General features: G+C 42.6%; 1 protein-coding gene across 4 annotated transcripts; it reads right to left on the bottom strand.

Moving 5' to 3' along the window:
* Nucleotides 1-304: 304 nt before the first annotated feature.
* On the bottom strand, nucleotides 305-17,253 carry LOC135666515 (mediator of RNA polymerase II transcription subunit 14-like). 4 transcript variants are annotated; one of them, XM_065178100.1, is made up of 8 exons: nucleotides 16,509-17,253; nucleotides 12,932-14,008; nucleotides 4,060-4,157; nucleotides 3,098-3,271; nucleotides 2,849-2,991; nucleotides 2,042-2,746; nucleotides 774-882; nucleotides 305-623 (listed from the first exon to the last, which is right to left on the bottom strand). In XM_065178100.1, the coding sequence occupies exons 1-4, from the start codon at nucleotides 17,055-17,057 to the stop codon at nucleotides 3,232-3,234; spliced, it is 1,764 nt and encodes a 587-aa protein (XP_065034172.1). In that variant the 5' UTR covers nucleotides 17,058-17,253; the 3' UTR covers nucleotides 305-623; nucleotides 774-882; nucleotides 2,042-2,746; nucleotides 2,849-2,991; nucleotides 3,098-3,231. The 4 variants fall into 4 exon arrangements, with proteins under 4 accessions (XP_065034172.1, XP_065034170.1, XP_065034171.1 ...); XM_065178098.1 differs by having other exon boundaries at nucleotides 774-2,746; XM_065178099.1 differs by having other exon boundaries at nucleotides 305-882.
* Nucleotides 17,254-21,628: the final 4,375 nt, after the last annotated feature.

The raw sequence follows: 21,628 nt of genomic DNA, 5'->3' as shown, positions 1-21,628 counted from the left end.
CACTATCAAGCACTTTCAGTATTATAAGGTTTGGGGATGGTTGATCTGCATATAACCTTGATCTACTTTGATTAAAATATTTTATTTGTCTAACAAAAGCATTTTTCTTTATATATCTATTTTTTTTTCTCTATTTATGAGAGTTCCGCTATCTCCTAATATATCTCTGGATAAGTACCTTCCATTAGGTCTTCGTTGTAGAATTGGAATATTCTCCATCACATCAAATTCTATATTCTAATGGCAGGTACTGTTAATGAAAATTAACCCAATCTGTCTCGTACAAGTTTCATAAAGAGAATGGTGGAATAAAGTTCTCATAATGAAATTAAAAATAAAAATAAAAATAGTGAAATTTTACCTGATATGCCTCACATAACAAGTTTCCTAAAGAAAATAATGGTTATCATCAGCATTATTGACATAACAAAATTTTAAGCCCTCGTTTAACCCTTTCATGGGATGAGATGGCAACATCATTAACAAAAGGACTCCCCATGCTATGAGAAAGTTTGCTTGACATTACCCTCCATGCATTTGAGATAGGAGAGGTCTGCACTTGTGCCATCCGATGATACCACATAAAAGCACCTCGAGTCTTGGAAGCTCATGTTCTTGTCAACCTGCCATCAGCAAAATAAATATATCTTTATGTGACATTGCAACTAAATAAGATTAATTTAAGGAAAAAAAAAAAAAAAAACCATGGTTTGGACCATTGTCATGCAATGCCCTTGTCGCTTTATTGGGAACACATGACTCGTCCAGCTTACCATAATGTAGTCAACTTGATCAGACACCTTTGATTGCTTATCAGGGTGGTACTTGAAAACATTCTCCAAGATGAACTTTTGATCATCAGCAGAAAGTCGATTGCCATCACTGAAATAATATATCATAACCAAGATATGTATACCATCAGAGCAAGCATGACGTTACAAATATCATACAATTTGTTCATTGACGAAGTAACATCTAAAAGGATAGTTTTTCCATGACCAACCAATAATATGTACGTGAGAAAAGCAGGACATTTTAGGGAAAATTGTTCACCACCATGCAGGTTCACCCAAGTTCAACTGCTATTTTAGGCCCTATATTCAAACTCTCATGAATCAAATAGGAATATAAAATAAACATATGTCAGTTAGGTAAGAAATCATGTTCATGGTCTTTCCTACCCTTAATACAATAAATGAGGAAAATTAAACAATGTGTATAGAACTAATTATTGAGACCAGAATTTTAAAATTTAATCATAGCATAATCGTGCAAAATAATAAGCTCTCTATATAAAAAATGTATGAGCTCATTGTCACTTTTATGATGTCTATTTAAATAAAATGTGATAGCCATAAGCATTTATACATCATAGTATATAACATTGGATTGGATGGTTTCTACGATCATCGAAATAAGGTTGTGTAAAGCAATTCTAAGCAATGTCATAAAACCCAATCCTGATGACATGAGAAGTAACAATCTCCAAATCAAGGCACTAACAGCAGCATCCAAAGTCCCTGGGTTAGGGCTCAGACGTCTAGATGATGTGAGATTAAACACCTCTGATCTGCATTAAGGTATGCATAACCAATAGGGAAGGTGGAAGCATTAGCCAGTCTCTGATAGCCATTGATGAAACATCAAGGCCTGCTGATCCACCCAAGGGTTTATTAAATTTTCTTATCTACTAGCTTAAAGGTTTTGATACTGGATTTTGTGCACTTTGTTTAAGTTTAGTTTGGGCTTCATTTGGTTTAAAGTCATTTGTAACGGGGCTCTTTACTATTTCTGTCACTGTAGCATGAACAATACCCACCACCACCATATGTACACTGCAGCAGATGAGACCAATAAATAAATTTAAGCCTTTAGAGATACATTTAAATTGTTCTAGTTTAAACCTTGTTTAGAACACTTGTGCTTCCTTTTCAGAAAAGCCCATCAGATAAGTTATTGATGACTTATTTAGACCTTATTTAGAGCAGTTGTGGGTGCTTTTCAAATGTCAATGCCAGGTAAGTTACTGATGCTTTAATACCTAACAGATGTAGTGTATCCTTTCATTAGCCAAGCCTATTGGAAAACAAGTTGAGGAACTTAGGTTGTGGCTGTTGAACCTATGTTTCCCTTCCCTTCTCCTGTTCACCTCTTTCTCAACTAATCTCTCTCATCACCATGTTTCAAATCCACCTTGGTCTTGCTTGCCTCATTCCAACAATTCCTGTGAGACAATTTGTCCCAGGCAGTCTGCCTTCCATTTCCCCCATGCAACAGACTCATCTGCTGTGCCAGAATGTTTCTGTGCATCCATATCTTCACCAGGTACAGTATCACCTGCCAGATTCTCAGATTCAACAGTCTTTTGTTTCACTTGGATGGAATCCCAACTAGACCAAACATTATGTTTGGTTGCTGGGGATTCACAGTTGTCCACATGAGTTGATTCTTTATCTCCCCATCCCTCCCGGTTACCTGACTTGACCGAAACTGGATCCACTTCCCAGCTAGACTCGCCAGATTTTCCATTTACCAGGCCAATCCTTTTCTGAAAGTTGTACTCAACATCATCACTATCATCAAAAGTCATACATCCATCGAGGTCAGGTGATAGACAAATTCCATTTTCTTCTGCCATTTCATCAACATCTGCTAGATATCTGCCAGTTGCTTCTCCACTGGATGTCTCCCTTAATAACTCCAGAAAGTCATAGACTCCTTTTCCAATATCTTTGTTCATTGCCATCTGTCACAGCAGAAATAAGGTAAATTAACTCTCATTCATTATATGTACAAATATTTCAATAAAGTCATGGGTACATGGTATTGGGTGAATGGAAAATGGAACCTGTTTCTTATCCCAAAGAATCTGGAATGGTGTGCACCAGTCCCAATAGCCACATTTTTGCCCCATGAACAGGATGAAACCACACTGGCTAATGAATCAACCTGACGCTTCTCAGCAGCTCTTTCAAAGCATTTCATTGGTGTCTGCAAGAAGAATAGAAACATTCTAATGTTATTATCATACAAAATTAAAAAGCACACTTGATGTAAATGAACAAAGAAGAGCTTAAATATTCAGACATGCACTTACAAATAAAGTGGCTTCAGTAAATGGTACTTCAACTTTGAAAGAACGAAAGAGCGCCTTATAACCACCAGTGTTGAAACCGATAAGTTTTCCAGTGCAAGTCATGCTGTTTGCAACAAGCAGAAGGTGTTCCTTCATCACACCTTTAGAAACCATTTTGATTGATTTTGACAATCGCTGTAATAGCAGCCGTCGCAAGTTAAGGCACATCAACAAATCAAAAATTACAAATCATAGGGAAGGGACAAAAATAATTGACAAATACACAAATGGAAGTGCAATCAGTAGAAATATGATAAAATAGTTCCCAAGGATGGATTAAGTCAAGTACAGACTCAAGCCAACGTAACTAGAACATGCATGTCCCACTCCATGCAACTAATAAATCTTTTATTGAAGTACATAATGATTGTTTTAAATCTTCATATATTAAATATTTTACTTGATAAAAACAAAATCAATCTATGAGGATCTCTGATCCTAGATATCTGTAAACAATTTACTAAACATAGTTATCAAGAAGCATGCCGATGTGAAATTGTGCACTCAAGAAAGCACCTCAATTGTGGGATCTTCCTTTAAACTATGAAATTACCAACCTGCTTGTTACATGCTGTGCTTTATATCAGGAACAATGCTAGATTTACAAGTGAGCTAAATGCAATACATAATATGTCAATCTTCTGTCCCAAGAAATTTACATACAACAATATTGATGCCAACACGTTGTCAGAAGAAATTTAGGATCAATTATGATGCTAAGAATTTAAGGGAGTCATTTACGATATTTGGTTATTCTAGAACATATCTACTTTTGTAGAAGGTTGAAACCATGAAAACCGAATTTCCTATAACATCACATGATTCTTGTTGTGGTTGACACTAAGAAGCTATGCTCTAAAACTAAACACCACAAAAAATAAAGCAACATTTACTGATGTCACAAGTTAAAAAGATTAACTAACCGGATATTTATTCCAAGTGTAATAAATGACATCCCACAAGCTCGCACTTTTAGTACTTCATCCCCAAAATAATCCTCAATACTAGAGTTTTCATCCTTCTGCAAAATACTTAGAAAAGTTAAAAAGCTACTTCGAATATTCATGTTGTCATGAAAGAACAAGTATAGAACTATCAAGTCAAAAACAAGAAACTAAGAAAGAATGTTCAACGTCATTTGACTCAACTTTTAAAAATGCTAGGGTTCATCAAATCAAACAAACATCACCTAGATACTTATTATGGAATCTCAATCTAGCATATTATATATTAGTTAAAAGACAACTACCAAGAAATTTATGACATAATACTTCCAATTCACTGACTAATTTCTCAGAGATTTCAGGTTAATTAGACTTTTGTGCTTATAAAGATAGCTTGGTAAAACTTGAATCATCATTTAAAGGCAAAAAGGACACCTACCAGACTTCTTCATAATAACCTGTATCTAATCAGAAACCTTAGCCAGTAGGCAGGATAATCATAATATCCCATTAGAGAAGCTTCAATAAGTGGCATATAACTTTTCATTTATCGGTTTGAACAAAAACTAAAAATCACTTAGGATCACTACATTAATTTTGCCTTTCAACACAAAAAGAAGATTATCACTGAATCCAATATAGAATAGTTTTTCTCTTTCTTTGTTTTATTCTTAATCAACTAGTTTAAAGGAGCAGATATAAACTGACAAGTGATTTTATGGTAAAGGCATTGAGTCAATCAACTAATGATTTTTTTCCACCAAAACCAATGAATATTTTCAACACCCTCCTCATGGGAATCCAAGGACTTGAAAGGAGTCCAAGTTGATGAAGCTAGTTGCTAACAGTATGCTACTCTGAACAAAAAGTTACATCCACGATAAAGTAGCTAGGCTTATACACAAGCAAATAAAGAATGATATTTATGATAGACGATCATTATAGCACTGAAAATCAAAATTAATGACCAAAAGATACCATCTAATCTGGATCATTCAGGATGCACATATTAAGATAAAAAAAAAGATGTCATTCATGCTAGATACATCAAAGAACTCACAGACATCCAGTTCAAAATTGACAATATGAATAAAAAACCAACCTTTATGTTCATGGGACCAAGGATCGAAATTTCGTACCGAATCGAATTTCGAGATTTTCTCGGTATGATACTGTGTACCGAGCTGTCACGGCCTTAGCTGGAATTGCCTAAGGCGTGAGGCACCCTTGCGGCCAATGACGCGAACTTAGCTTGCGTTGCCTAAGTCGCGAGGCCCACTCGTGGCAAAGACGCGAACTTAGCTTGCGTTGCCTAAGTCGCGCTCCGCCCTTGCTATATTGCTCCGCAAAGGGTCAGCCAACTTGTAACCTCACGCAGGTCCCGAAGGACCTGTAAAAGAGAGAAAGTTGATTAGTTCGAAAGGGCGAGCGACGGACAAGTCCCGAAGTCTCGCGAAAAGGGGAAGCTTTATAAGCAAATCAGCGAGCACCTTGTGTGCACAAGAGAAAAGAGGGAGAAGGAGAAAACAAGGCTTTAGAAGGATGAACGAACAGCTGCAAGCCCACAAACAGCCGCTCACCTGGTCCCTGGCGCGAAAACAAGTCCCCGTAAAGGTCACGTGCGAACTTGTGAATGAGAGTTCAACGCCCGATATATAACCGAAGCCCCATCCAGCCCTGTGCCACCCGGGGGGTTCAAAGGGGCTGAGATGGCTGACGTTTTGGTGAGCGAAGGCAGTTTGTTCGCTAGCCCCCGCGGCACGTGAAAACGGAGCTGTTTTAGGGTTGTTTTGCTCGGTTCGGTGAGCGATCGCTTTGTAACGCTGCAGCTTGTTCGAACTTACATTTTTACAAGCAAAATGCCTCAAAACCAAGAGAAAACAACATGTCAAGCAGTTGTACATGTGGGTGTGAGCGACGAATGGTTCGTTGAACGGAGTTGTTGCGGGTGCGCGACGACCGTTCGTGACATTCTCCCCCACTTAAACTGTCGACGCCCTCATCAACGCTTGATGGTAGTTGTTGATGACTTCTTCTTCATGTCGCAGGGCGTCTTCAGGCTCCCAACTGGCTTCAGTTCGGGGAAGCTTTCGCCATTTCACCAAGTACTCTGTTTGCTCAGCTCCGTTGGGTAGCTTTATCTTGCGGTCCGCCAGAATGGTTTCCACTCGCTTCTCGTAGAAGGCTGTGATGGGAGGTAGCCAAGTTGGAACACTTCGGGAAGCATCTTGCGGATCCAAGTGGTAGGCTTTTAGGTTGCTGGCGTGAAGAACGTTGTGAATTTTGAACCACGCCGACAGTTGCAACTTGTAAGACACGTTGCCTACCCTGCTGATAATTGGGAAGGGTCCTTCATACTTGCGCACCAATCCTTTGTGGACTCTGTTCCTAAAGAATTGGAGGGATGCTGGTTGGAGCTTTGAACTCTTGCGGTCGCCTTCCCAAGTCTGCCCACTTCTTCATTCTTTTTGCCGCCTTCTCCAAGTAAGCCCGTGCAATATCTGCATTTCGATGCCACTCCTTTGCAAAATGATAGGCTGATGGACTACTCCCAGTATACCCAATTGCCATGGTGTGCGGAGTCGACGGTTGTTGTCCGGTAATGATCTCGAAGGGGCTCTTGTTGGATGCAGAGCTCCGCTGCAAGTTGTAGGAGAATTGGGCAATGTCCAACAACTTCACCCAATCTCGTTGATTGGCACTCACGTAGTGCCAGAGATATTGCTCCAAGAGCGAGTTTATCCTTTCAGTCTGGCCATCCGTCTGGGGGTGGAGGCTTGTAGAGAAGTATAACTTTGACCTCAACAATTTGAACAGCTCAGTCCAGAATCGTCCCAGGAACCGAGCGTCTCGATCGCTAATGATGTTGTGTGGGACTCCCCAATACTTCACTACATCCTTCATCATCAGCTTAGCCGCCTCCTCTGCTGAACAGTGTAGGGGAGCAGCAATGAAGGTTGCATACTTCGAAAACCGATCGACCACCACGAGGATCGACCCGAGTCTCCCTACAAGTGGCAAGCTTGATATGAAATCCAAGGAAATGCTCTCCCACGGCCTTTCTGGTATGGGCAACGGCTACAAGAGTTCCACCGGCTTCCGCTGCTCCACCTTGTCTTGTTGGCAAGTAAGGCATGTTCGAACATACTCCTCCACATCAGTCCTCATCTTCGGCCAATAGAAGGCCCTCTCCACGAGAGCCAATGTTCTGTGAATGCCTGGGTGTCCAGCCCAAAGGGAATCGTGACACTCTTTTAAGAGCTCACGCCTTAAGTTGTCCACTCGAGGAACATAAACCCTATTCCCTTTTGTGTAAATGAGTCCCTCCTGGACCCAGAATCACCGTGCTTTGCCTTCTTTGATGAGCTGCATCAGGATAACTGCTTGGGGATCACTATACAGCCCATCCCTGATTCGGGAAAGGAAGTTGGAGTGCAACTGACTTGCTTGGCCTCTGCCCTCCAGTTGTACGGCATTCACGCATTCCACTTTCCGACTCAGTGCATCGGCCACGACATTCGCCTTCCCGGGCTTGTACTCCATTGCCATATCAAATTCAGCCAGGAAGTCCTACCACCGCGCCTGCTTTGGGGAGAGCTTCTTCTGAGTTTGGAAATAGCTCAGGGCGATGTTGTCTGTCCTCAGCACAAATCACGACCCGAGGAGATAGTGTCGCCAAACTCGTAGACAGTGGATCACTGCTGTCATCTCCTTCTCATGCACTGGATACTGTCGCTCGGTCTCGTTGAGTTTGCGGCTCTCGTAGGCCACCGGATGACCTTCCTGCATGAGTACCCCCCCAATGGCGAAGTCCGAAGCATCTGTATGGACTTCAAAGGGCTCTCCATAATTTGACAATTTGAGTACCGATTCTTCTAGAACAGCAGCCTTCAGATCTTGGAATGCTATCTCACATTTGTCAAACCACCTCCAAGGCTGCTCCTTCTTCAGCAACTCCGTCAGTGGGGTTGCCCGCTTCGAATATCCCGCTATGAAGCGGCGATAGTAGTTGACGAAACCAAGGAAGGATCTCAACTCTGGCACCTTCTTTGGAGTTCGCCATTCCGCAACTGCTTGCACCTTCGACTTATCCATCCGAATGGAGCCACCACCGATTCGATGCCCCAAGAATAGGATCTCAGTTTGAGCAAAGTAGCATTTCTCCCTTTTCACGAATAAAATGTTCTCCCTGAGAACCTTGAAAATCGTCCGAAGGTGCTTGACGTGCTCCTCGAGCGTTTGACTGTAGACGATGATATCGTCCAGGTAGACGACCACAAACTTATCCAAATACTCCTTGAATAACTGGTTCATAAGAGTGCAGAATGTGGCCGGAGCGTTGGTTAAGCCGAAAGGCATCACCAAGAACTCAAAGGCTCCATACCTGGTTACACAGGTAGTCTTCGCCTCGTCGCCTTCAGCAATGCGCACCTGCCAATATCCCGATCGAAGGTCGAGTTTTGAGAAATACTTAGCCTTGCCCAATTGGTCGAACAAGTCCGCAATGAGCGGGATGGGATACTTGTTCTTCACCGTCACTTTGTTGAGGGCTCGATAGTCGACACATAATCGGAGGCTCCCATCTTGTTTCTTCTGGAAGAGAACTGGAGCTCCGAAAGGTTCTTTAGAGCTGCGGATGAGACCACCGCTTAGCAGTTCATCTAACTGCTTCCTGAGTTCTGCCAACTATGGCGGGGGCATGCGATAGGGTGGTCTCGCTGGAGGCTTCACTCCTGGCTCCAGCTCGATACTATGATCCACGCCTCTGCGTGGTGGAAGAGTCTTTGGCAACTCGGGTGGCATAACGTCTTTGAACTCTTTCAGGACGTTCACCACCACAGCAGGTTCTTGAATGGCCTCCTCGTTGAGTGGCTCTAGCTTCATAGCAGCCACGAATGTCAATTCGCCTTTTCGCACCCCTTTCTTCAATTGTAATGCCGAAATGTGTTGGGGCTCCTTGGTTCCTCTCCGAGAGACGGGAACCACGCAGGGGTCATCGCCTCCCATCATACATAGGGAGTTCAAGAACAGCATCGGCACCAGCTTCGCCGCGTGCATAAACTCCATTCCAAGAATCACTTGGAAGTCGTCCAGTGGTACGACCATCATGTTGGTGTTTCCGCTCCATGTCCCGACTTTGATGGAAACTCCCTTCGCCAACCCGGAGATTCGCTTGGCCTCCGAGTTCCGCTTTCATTCGGCTTGGGCTCTTCTCCAAGATCAACCCAAGTCGCTGTGCTTCACGATCGGCTATGAAGTTGTGGGTAGCGCCCGTGTCCACCATTGCACGAGTCGTTTGCCCATTTAGTTTGATGTCCACATACATCAACTCACTATTTCCTGCTCTTTGTGCTTTTGTCTTCATGTTCTCCCCCACTTGACCCCGCATAGCGTTCAACAAACGCATTGCTCTTATTCGCGGGCCTTGCAACTCCTCGTCGTCGCTACTGGATTCAGAACTGCTCGAACTAAGAGCAACAGCTTTGCCCTTGTCCGATCGGGGGGGGTGGATGGAAGCCGTCAAAGCATTGAGTGCCTGTTTTTGTGGGCACTCCCTCACCATGTGCGGTCCTCCGCACAAGAAGCACCCTCCAAGCTTTAAGGCCTTGCCTTTCGGGTTCGGTCCTTTGTGGGAGCTCTTCTTCTTTTGTTCGCCCCCTAGCTCCTTCCTTCGAGAATGTTTTGGAGGACGATTGCCTGAAGATTGTTTCCTTCTTGCTGGGTCTTCAGAGGAAACAAAGTCGGTGAGCCTTTCTGCAGCAGCAATTGCCCCGACCACGTCGGTAACATTCCTTCGATTTAGCTCCTGCTGAGCCCATGGTTTCAAACCATCGAGAAAACTGAACAACTTGTCCTTCTCGGACATGTCCTGTATGTCCAGCATCAGTGCAGAAAATTGTTTCACATAGTCTCGGATGGTGGAACTTTGGCGGAGTTGTCTCAACTTCCTTCTTGCGACGAATTCTGTGTTCTCCGGTAGGAACCGAGTTCTCAACTCCCGCTTCAAGTCCTCCCAAGTGTCGACTCGACACTGACCTTGTTGGATCTCCTCCTAACGGGTTCGCCACCAAAGTTTCGCATCTCCGTTCAGATACATTGTTGCTATCGAAACTTTGGTATCTTCAGAATCGGGTCTCGTGGCTCGGAAGTATTGTTCCATGTCAAACAGAAAGTTCTCGAGCTCTTTGGCATCTCTGGCTCCTCCATATCCATGGGGCTTAGGTGCCCTCAAATTTTGTGACGGTGCAACGCGGGTGTTGCTTCCTCCCGCATTTAATATTCTTGTGAGCATGGCCACCTTTGCAGTGAGTTCTGCCACAACATCCTGTAAGTGTTGCACGGAGTCTTTGGTGTCATTAGACAGTCGGTCGACTAGGGCCTCGACCTTATCGATCCTGGACTCCGCTTCTTCCTGCGAGCTCTCTACCCCAACAAGCCTTTGTTGGCCATGGTAGAGTTCCTCCATGCTCGCTTCAAGAACATCCAGGCGGGTTTCCGCCGTTGTGAGTCTCTCCTTGTGACTCTTTTTCCCAGTTAGCGCTCCCGATTGCGCTTCCTCCGCTCGCAGAGAGTAGCCAACTTCTCGCTCGTCATTTTCGCTGTCGCGCTCCTCTTGAGCGGCTCCAACAGCATGAGAGCGAGTGTGCACATGCAGCCCACCTTCGGTTGCTTGGGGCAAGGGTCCGGCTTGCCCCGTCTTGCTTGATTCGCCACGATGCTTTGCCATGGCAAAGTTGCGAAGTTCGTTCGCTGCTCGCTCGAAGTGCTTGCCCGCTCTGATACCACAATGTCACGGCCTTAGCTGGAATTGCCTAAGGCGTGAGGCACCCTTGCGGCCAATGATGCGAACTTAGCTTATGTTGCCTAAGTCGCGAGGCCCACTCGTGGCAAAGACGCGAACTTAGCTTGCGTTGCCTAAGTCGCGCTCCGCCCTTGCTATATTGCTCCGCAAAGGGTCAGCCAACTTGTAACCTCACGCAGGTCCCGAAGGACCTGTAAAAGAGATAAAGTTGATTAGTTAAAAAGGGCGAGCGACGGACAAGTCTCGAAGTCTCGCGAAAAGGGGAAGCTTTACAAGCAAATCAGCGAGCACCTTGTGTGCACAAGAGAAAAGAGGGAGAAGGAGAAAACAAGGCTTTAGAAGGATGAACGAACAGCTGCAAGCCCACAAACAGCCGCTCACCTGGTCCCGGGCGCGAAAACAAGTCCCCGTAAAGGTCACGTGCGAACTTGTGAATGAGAGATCAACGCCCGGTATATAACCAAAGCCCCATCCAGCCCTGTGCCACCCGGGGGGTTCAAAGGGGCTGAGATGGCTGACGTTTTGGTGAGCGGAGGCAGTTTGTTCGCTAGCCCCCGCGGCACGCGAAAACGGAACTGTTTTGGGGTTGTTTTGCTCGGTTCGGTGAGCGGTCGCTTTGTAACGTTGCAGCTTGTTCGAACTTACATTTTTACAAGCAAAATGCCTCAAAACCAAGAGAAAACAACATGTCAAGCAGCTGTACACGTGGGTGTGAACGACGAACGGTTCGTTGAACAGAGTTGTTGCGGGTGCGCGACGACCGTTCATGACAGAGCGACATATTTCGGTATATCATTCGGTATATATATATATATATATAAGAGATAAACCGCTCAGTATATCTCTCTTCTCCCCACACGGGGCCACATCGCCTCTCGAGCGACATTACAGAAAAAAAAAAAATTATGATGTCGCCCGAAGAAAAAAAATATGCCTTCTCCCCACGCGACGACGTCGCCTTTATATATATATATATATATATATATATATATATATATAATTTCGTTGAGGCGTTGTCTCTCTTCGCCCCACGACGCCGATGACTCTTCCCCCCGTGCGCGGATGAGAAGTCACCGACAAACGAGGAGGAGAGCAGCGCCGATCTGCAGGTTCTTTTTTTTTTCTCATTTCTTTCTTCCTCTTCGCCCTCTTCTTTCACTTTCTCCCTCGGTCACCGTCGACAATAACGACCTCAATCAGCGATACCGTTCGGTAGCGGGCGGTCTGTGTACTGGTCTGCTGATGGACTGATATGTACTGCCCTTACCAGGTGGTATCATTCGGTATTGCAAACCTTGCATTGGACAACAAAGAGCATGAGATTACTGTATTAAATTAATTCAATGGCGCTAGACATAGTTAGGCCTCTTCACAGAACAGGACAGTTTGAATTAACATCTTTCCACCTCGCGCCACCAAAATGCCTTAGATAAGCATGATCAACTCAAGTCTACATTAGCACTGATCTAATGTTGAAAACCCCTGGAACACCACCAAGGAGGCTTTTCTAATATTTTTCCCAAGCAAATACATGATGACCAGATCTAGCCACAGCCTGCAGCTCAAAAGTCTACCGACATAAACATTCCCCGCTTCAACTTAACTTCCTTACCCTTAGAATCCATTTTCTCCTATGGATCCATTCTACAATATTCTGTAAGCCAAAGAACATTTCCTTGCATCATGATTTGTGACGCTATGGGAGTATTTTCAAATATTAATTGCATTTCTTTATGGAATTAGAGTTTGTATGAATATTAATGAAATACAAATAGATCAGCTAATTGTTTTGGGTCAATCATGTGGGGACTTTGTAATTGAATTTGAATACAGATGAACAAAATGGAAGAAGTATAACCAAGAAAATCTAGCCAATATGAATGAAACCATGTAATCAACAGTGATATAGGCCAGCACCTTAAAAATATTTTTACTAGAACCATTTAAACATTTATTGATCCTAAAGACCCCAATCATGAAATCTACACATGTATCTTAGAAACAGATAACTCATATGACAAATGAAGAATAAATTTATTCATTACTAACCTTTCTTAGATCTGCTACCATACTTCCATCATTCTTCAGTACAACATCACCTGTACCTCGACAAATGTTAACACTTTTACTCAACTCCCTCTGGATTTCAAACAGACGGGTGTGTATATTGCATGCAATAGCTTTTAGCAGGAGTTTCTCAAGATCAATGCAACTTTGATCGAGTGAAAAAATAGCATCCTTGCCAGTAAGTGGGTCTAATACAAAGGAATTATGTAGACACTTAATCTGTGTATCTTTCCCTGGTTCAAGTTTGAGAAATGGACGTGAACTAAAATCAGATCCCCCGGCATTTTTGTCAGCATCTAACCAATAAATGATTTTCAAACCAGGAGTTTTTAGGCCAGTTGAATCGAGTTCACCGTCTTGGGCCAGTTGCAAAGCACTAGTATTTGCTCCTTGTGCTGCAGTGCCATCAGAGATAAGCTCAAAGCGTATTGCATCCTTCCACCTACATTGACGTAGTACCTGAACTTGCCTTAGTGCAGTGTCCATAACAAGGGCAACACACAGTTCATGGAGAACTGTGTATAAAATTAAAAAAGGATTTTCGGTTGCAGCCATTCGGCGCTCGAGATCATCCCCAAGAGCATATCTTCGTGTCTCTTCAAGTTTAATAGTTCCACTCTTCTCCCCAACAAGCAACTCTATGTGAAGTATCCTCCACAATGACAGATGACCACGGTAACCCAAGGTAAGGAAAACCTTAAACTCCCCATCCACACGAAGAACAGCAATACCATCAGAAATAGTTACCTCACTAATTTCATTAGGAAGTACAACCTCCAACAGTTTGGATCGGAGGATTGTATCCAACTTCTTTAAAGTGGGCTTTTTTTCATCCTCAGATAGTGTACTCTGAATAACCAAATCTTCTATACATTTTGGCAGCCGTTTATATCCTCCTGAGAGGAGTATTTCAATAGCAGATGGAACATCAAATATAGGAGCACGTGCATGCTGCAGTCCTTCATGCATGTAAAATAATGAATCTGCTGTTTGGGTAAAACAAGTATCATGGCTGGAAAGTGTTGCTGCAAGTTGTTGGCAATACTGAATCAATGGTACCTGCACAAGTCAAAATGTAAGTTATGTATCACAAGAATGGGCCACCAATAGGCTGCTTAAGAGCTTAAATTCCAGAATTCCAAAGAGACAAAAATAGTCTAATTTTTGTAAAACTTTGAAACTCGATTATCAATGCAAATTATCTATTTAAACAACAAAACTTATTCATCATATTTCCCTCCAAACCAAAGTAAATAACTGAGCAAGTTATGTTTAGTGTTTAGTATGTACTCATAGTCAGGCAACTAAATTTGACAAAAAGTGTTTCTAAAGAACATGTAGCAAAAAAGCCTCCAATAAAAGTTCATTTGTGTGTGCAATGGAAGGATGTTGTCTGTAGCAGCAGAGCATGTCACAACCTTTGTAGCACACGAAGCCTTTGCAATGAAAAAGAACCTAAGCCAACCTCCACATGTGAAGAGTTGCTTGAGTGTGACTCAGCCTAGCATGCATGGGAACCTTTATGGAAAGCAACACGTCAACACATGCCAACTAGTGCATCAATCGTAGGCTCCATTTGAGCAAATCAGACAATGTAAAAGACAACCTCAGAATCAACCACTAAAAGTTGTAAACATGTGCATGATAAAGTTTTCAACACTAGACTAGATAACTATATCTTAATTGTCCTCCAAAACTTCTACCAAGAGAACAGCCATTATACTTTTACCCTTCACCTAAATTCTTAAAGATTTCCTGGAAGATCATCTTCAAGGTTAAGATATATCTGAATTAGGCTATGTCACACAGTCAAATTGGGAGATTGCAAAAAGATGAGATCGACAAATACATTAGAATCTTTTATGTAAATTCTTTCCCAGCCCTCCATCTCCATGTTATTAAAATTTTTAAGTTCTCTCCATGAAGGAGCCCAATTTGAGTGTATCAACAATCATGTGCATAAGTTGACATTTCAGTAATATGAGAATGGAAACTAGGACACAGACCAAACTATAATTAGGAACACTATCTTGTATCAGACAAAACAAATGGCATTCATAAAGCTCATGAGTTGTAATGACTGTTACAGAACAATCATTTTGCTAATTCAAGACTCTTTATGCTTTCACTTGAATGTTTGTCCAGGCTTAAGATTATAGTTCTCTGGCAAGGTGTTATAAATGCCATACGTGAACTTCGCCTAAACCATGCCAGTTCAAGATCAAATCAGTCATCTAATGTGATACACAACGTGAGCCAACAATTTAATTATATAAATAAGGCATCTCAAAAGTTTACAAGACTACTTTGACATTGATCATCAAACAAATGAATAAATGCACAGACCACCATCTTCAAGTCAGATTCTGAGCTTAATTTAAAGAAAATGCTGGATGTAAAACAAGTGACAAAGTGAATAAAAAAGACTCCAAAAAATAAAGAAGCATAATGTCACAAAGGATTTTATAATAAGGTTACCAGCGAAGACTCCAAAAAAAATCATTCAAACATAAAAAGTGTGCAACCTTTCTGGAAAGTTGTACATTTAGATAATGACAATTAAAAGCACAACATGCTTTGTCAATCAACATTTACAAATTGAATGCAGTGGCTTACTTCTTTTTCTGACATAAATACCTTGAGAATCAATTTGATTCCACCTCGAATTAGGTACATGTTTATCATGCTAGTTCAGAAATTACATTGGGTTCATCATGCGGTGAGGGTGTTCACCTTTGGTCAATAAAGTTTTACCTCTAATAAACCCAAACTGCCCAACTTACATCCTTAATCTGTGCTTTATGGAATATTTCTCCTAACATGTCTAGACAACAAAGATTTAATATGTTGTGAATCATGATAAATATTTTCTGCACCATATAAAAACGACTCACTTGGTTCCTAAAGTTGTAGAGCATCTTACTAAATTAGGATACAATCAGTCTCAAATAAAAAATGTCAAAGATTGAGAATAGTATATAGAACACCAATGAGAAAATTCTCAAAATAATGGTTCCAATAAATTTCTCTAATTTTACAATTCACCTTCAAGGATTTAGCTACATCTTAAATTGCATCAAAACATAATCTGCTATTTTTTAACTATTAATACATACAAATAGACTAAAGATTTAATGATGTTTTAGCATTTGGGGTTAGTAGAAAAAAATTGTTAGAGCACAAAGCGTGTTGTACTGCATCACAAACTAATAAATTTCATATTGTCGCTCAAATGCATTAAAAGGGAGGGGGGGAAAACACTCCAGAAAACTGAAATAAGCTGCACTTATTGCAACCTAAAGCATATCCAAAACGCCAAATTCACCAAGACTGACTACCAGTTTGGAACTAGGTTTCCAGGATCATCCCCAGATAAACTACTAATCCCGACACTAGACTAAATCCGTACCATGGATTAAGAAATGAAGCGGCTTTCCATCTACCGGAGCCTAGAGGCACTCAAGAAGGAACACATTCAGAAACCCTAGGCAAAAAACCAGTTCACAGCGAGCAATAAAGAAGCCAAAAAAAAAAAAAAATAGACGAGGACGAGAATCACCTGTCGGCACCACTTGGCGAGCACATGGAGGCGGAGCATCCGCTGCCGAGTCTTGGCGATGAACTTGAGGAGGTCTATCTTCTTCTCGGAGTCGGATCGCTGGTCCTCCGGCGCCCGGGACCGCTCCACCAGCTCTTTGAGGGCGAGGTAGGAATCCTCCGCGGCTCGTCGCACAAGGGCGGAGAACTCCACCGTCTGCTGCCCCAGTTCCGCCGCCATCGCCCTCCGCTCCGGCGCCCAAAGTGTGGGGCGGAGGGGGGGCGCGCTAGGGTTTCGACGGCCGGGCTCGAATCCGGGCGCCGCGGATGCAAAGCGAAGGAAGGCGAGATCGAATTCGCAGCTCCAATTGATGTTTTCTGGCGTTCGAGGGCGGAGGAAGCGACCAAATACAGTGTGCAAAGACCGGAGAGAGAGAGAGAGAGGATCCGCGACCCGCACGGAGAGAAAGGCAGGGTATTTGGAGCGTGCGGGTTTGGGCTTACGACAAACAGGAATGGGGGAAAGGGTTGGTTGGTCCACATGTGATCTATGTGGCCGCAACTTCATCATAAAAATATTTTTCTTACATCTGATTTAATACTCGCAAATCATACCTGCTATGCAATTGGAGGAAAACAGTGGGTCCGTAAGAAGCTCAGTATAATCTCAAACGATAACGAGGGCAGACTTCTTGTCTCAAATTAACCGGTGGGGAAATCATTTCTTTTGTTTTGCCCCCAGATAAATATTTCTTGTCTACTACACGTCGCACTACGTGACTCACCTTCGCACCCCATCTCTCTCATGGGCTCCACGTGTCATCTCCAGTTACGTTCGGCCAAGCGGGGCTCCGAAAGAGCTGGGTGCGTGAAATATTTGGACTCTGCCTGGTTGATTTGTGGACACGTGTACGTGGATCTCACCATCGGGCATGAGGTGGTATCTTGTGGAGTACGTTTCACCCTTAAACATTTGAGGCGTAATTTATCGATTTGGAAATGAATATAAAAATACCCATTTTCAATATAAATTATCTAAAATAAAAGAAAAGAACGTGTCGTATTGTCACGGACTTAGCTGGTTTTGCTTAAGTCGTGTGGCACCCTTGCGTATCAATTCGCAAAGGTCAACCTCCTATAGTCTCTTAGGACTCATAAAAGAGAAACCGGGTTAGGGAAAACACCTCACTCGGGATCCACAAGCAAACATTTCCGAAAACACTTCATAGACAATGCAAATTACAAATAGACTTTACAAGCTCTGAACAGTTGCACAACAAAGGGGTAAAATGGTCCATTACAGACCGAAAATCTCTCACACGTGTCCACACGACACAACCTATATTTACAAGCCTAAAGAGGCTACCAAACCCAACTAAAATGGGACTATCAAGCCTTTGGTCGTCCCTCTATGCTATTCAAAGCATAAACAAATAGAAAGACACGGACATACACAAGTATTACATCAAACATCCTGTTTAAAACTTTGTCTGTGACATTCTCCCCCACTTATTCCTTCGACGTCCTCGTCGAAGCCTTTGCCGACACTGCAACTCCTCGCCTTTGATGAGTCTTCAATCTTCTGCTCCAGCTGCAATGCGCCTTTTGGCTCCCAACTACTCTCTGCTGTTGTTTTTTTTTTTTAGTAGTCGAACCTTTGATTTGTCATGCTGCTTCAACTCGTCAATGACTCTAACTATAGTGTGGGGTTGGCTGAGTTGTGTTGATCTATGTTGGTTCCTACTGATCCTCCAGATAAAGGAAAAGACCATCCTTACAATGCGCCAGTCTTTCAAATGCCTCATGCTACTTGAACTGGTGGATGCTTGTTGGAGCTTTAACGAGCATCGCCCCGCAAACTTCTAAAGTTTTGGATCCTTCCTCCATGATATTTGCCAATTGACTCTTTCTTCACTTAGTTGTCACCTCCAAGTAGGTTCGCATCACTTCCGCTTTCGATTGACATTTCGTTGGGAAATGAAGCGGACAATCTACTCTCAGTAGCACTGATCACCGTTGGTGAGGATTTGACAACTATTATCTTCCATTATCTTTGAAGGGTCTTTGAACCTGTGCAGAGCTCCTCTACTGGATAGATAAGAGAACTGGGGTACTCGGTTTCGCCCATTCTCTTCAGAGTTAAGAAGGCAAAGGTTACTTGACTTAGCCCGCCTCCTCGAGATTGTACTTCATGCATCGAGCTGGTTACTAGCCTTCGCCTACTCTTTGCTCCCACTTCTGAAGCACTTGAAGTGTTTGTACTCCTTACATTGAGTTAGCTACTGTGATTCACCTTCTCAATACCATCGAACTTCTGGAATGCTAGAAGTTTTCATTCCAACTTTGAGTAAGTCTCTGATAGTTTTGGCCGCCTCTGGGATTGTACCGTCTTCTCCATCAACCCTGCCGCCTACTCCACTGAGTAGCAAAGGTACAGCACCGCGTACTGCCTACTTCGTTCCTTGGTCATGCACTCTTGCATGACCCCAAGTCTTTCACTTATGGCAATCTTGATGAGAAGCTCGTTGACATTGGTCTTACGAAGATCCTTGGCCTTTGCCCTTCAGCCTTGTCTCGGTACTTGGAGTTTGCCTCTGCATGCTCCATCTCCTTGGCTCCTTTCACGACCAAGCGCTCTCCCTCTATGAGAGCAAATGATTAATGACTTTCATGGAAGTCCCGCCTCTGCGGTACCATAGCGCTGCCATGCCCATGGCCCTACTATCCGTCGCCTCGCGTCTGCATCTCTTTTCTTCACGATCAGTAGATATGTCTCTATGGCACTCCTCTGAGTCCACCTCCATTCTAACTGATGCTTGATTTTGGGTAGCTAAGTCCCTCTGGACTCGTCATCGCTTTCTCGCCCCTTTCGACCCCATGCTTCAACACCTCTGTGTTCTCCAAGCAGATCCCTTTAGTCGATGGAAAGACAGATTACAACTTCCATGCATGGCCTCTGCCATCACGTTGTAGGGTTTGCACCAATTCTGTTCTCCTTAGCTTCCTTAGTAGCAACGTTCGCTTACTCGACCATGTCCTCTGACTTGTCGGGCTCCCTTAAGCGAATATGGTTCTAGAGTAGTCCAACTCTCCAGCAGCTTCGATCATACATCTGCTTGATCAAGTCCCTCAAATGAGACTCACTGGTACTTGCATTCGAACTTTTCCCTTGGTGGAACATAGACCCTATATGCTGATGACCAAGGCTTTCATCCGATGCAAAATTCGATGCACGCACGGAATACCCACCTCTGCGGTACCATGGCCTTCACTCCCTGAATCCATAGCTCTTCTTTGTCGTCATGTTATTCACCGAAGTGGAGCTTCCAGTAGCTCCTGATCATACCTCCATATGATACAGTCCCTTACGGAACAAGATTAGTGTGTATCGCATTGCCACGAACTGTTCCACCACGATCCGCTGCACCATGTCGCCTCCTGGTGACATCTCCATTGCATTCTGATCCTTGTGGGATGAACTCGAATTATGAACCCTCCATGTGTGGCCTCTGCCAATGCATCGCAGGGTCTCTTCCACCTTCGATTTTGTTCGCTCTTTTGGCAATCGACTTTCATCCATCCACCCACTCTTGGGTCATCATGGTGCCTCTCACGCAAAGGGTTGGGCATTCCTCTGAATGCCACTCTCAGATGCCCGCTCCTCTGAGCGACTCCTTTTCCCTACATCTCCATACCCGTTTTCCCCCAAACGGTCGCGTGTGCTAGCTGCCCTCAACGCAGCCCCGCTAGGTCCCCCACGTTTGCATGTCAAGTGTTTCTATAAGTGCTTGCCCCGCTCTGATACCATCTGTCATGGACTTAGCTGGTTTTGCTTAAGTCGTGCGACACCCTTGCGTGTCCGTTCGCAAAGGTCAGCCTCCTCCTCAGCCTCTCATAGTCCCTTAGGACCCATAAAAAAGAAACCGGGTTAGGGAAAACGCCTCACTCGGGATCCACAAGCAAACATTTTCGAAAACACTTCATAGACAATGCAAATTACAAATAGACTTTACAAGCTCTAAACAGTTACACAACAAAGGGGTAAAATGGTCCATTATAGACTGAAAATCTCTCACACGTGTCCACACTACACAACCTATATTTACAAGCCTAAAGGGGCCACCAAACCCAACTAAAATGGGACTATCAAGCCTTTGGCCACCCCTCTATGTTGTTCAAAGTATAAACAAATAGAAAGACACGGACATACATAAGTATTACATCAAACATCCTGTTTAGAACTTTGTCCGTGACAGTACGGTAAAAAAAAATTTATAAAATTTGATTTGACTTAATTTGAAATTTATCATCAAGGCCCCATGATCAATCGTCTAAGATGAAAAATATATATATTTAATAAAAATATAAAGAAAGTTGGCTCAACATAACATGTATGTGATTAAAAGAAAGTTGTTAGAGATTCTATGTTGACATGGTTGATGATTCGAATAACAATATCAGGTAGCTTGTCATAAACTATTGATATGATAATTATATGACTATTCATGTGTCGTATTACTTATATCAATACTAATATATTGATATTTGATTTAAGAAAAATTAGGAAGGTTAACCAAGTGATAGGTTTTCACTTATTTTAACAACTACATCGTTAATTTGAGATTTTACATAGTTTCATACATAAAATAAAGATCTGTAAGGGCTATATTATTTATTTTCCACTCTTTGATTGATATATAAGTAAAAGCATTTGTTGGAGCATATTTTAGTTATTCGATACATGGATCGTGAAGCAAATCACGGTTTGATTTTAAGTCTATCGTAAGTATGATGAAAGAGATAAAGCGGATTCAGCATGAGTTCGTACAAACTAAGGGGGTGCATGAATGTTTTAAGCTAGTAAGTCTAGAGAATAGTAATGTAGAGTTCAAAAGCTTCATGAAACCCTCAATGACCCTTAATTGATGTGAGTAGTTTAATATATTATCAGACATTACTCTAACATGACGGGTTGCATTGTCTAAACCATTGTCGAGTGTCATATTAGTCACATGTTATCAAATCCTTTAATTTAAGTATAATTATATTTTTTTTGTCAATAAAATTTTTAACATTTCAAGTTGAATGATATTACTTTTATCAATACATTAAATAAAATAAAATTTAAATAAATAAAAAAAA

This window comes from Musa acuminata, unplaced genomic scaffold (genome assembly GCF_036884655.1).
Source record: "Musa acuminata AAA Group cultivar baxijiao unplaced genomic scaffold, Cavendish_Baxijiao_AAA HiC_scaffold_1104, whole genome shotgun sequence".
In the NCBI taxonomy this organism is placed as follows: domain Eukaryota; kingdom Viridiplantae; phylum Streptophyta; class Magnoliopsida; order Zingiberales; family Musaceae; genus Musa; species Musa acuminata.
This window is presented reverse-complemented; position numbering and strand designations above follow the sequence as displayed.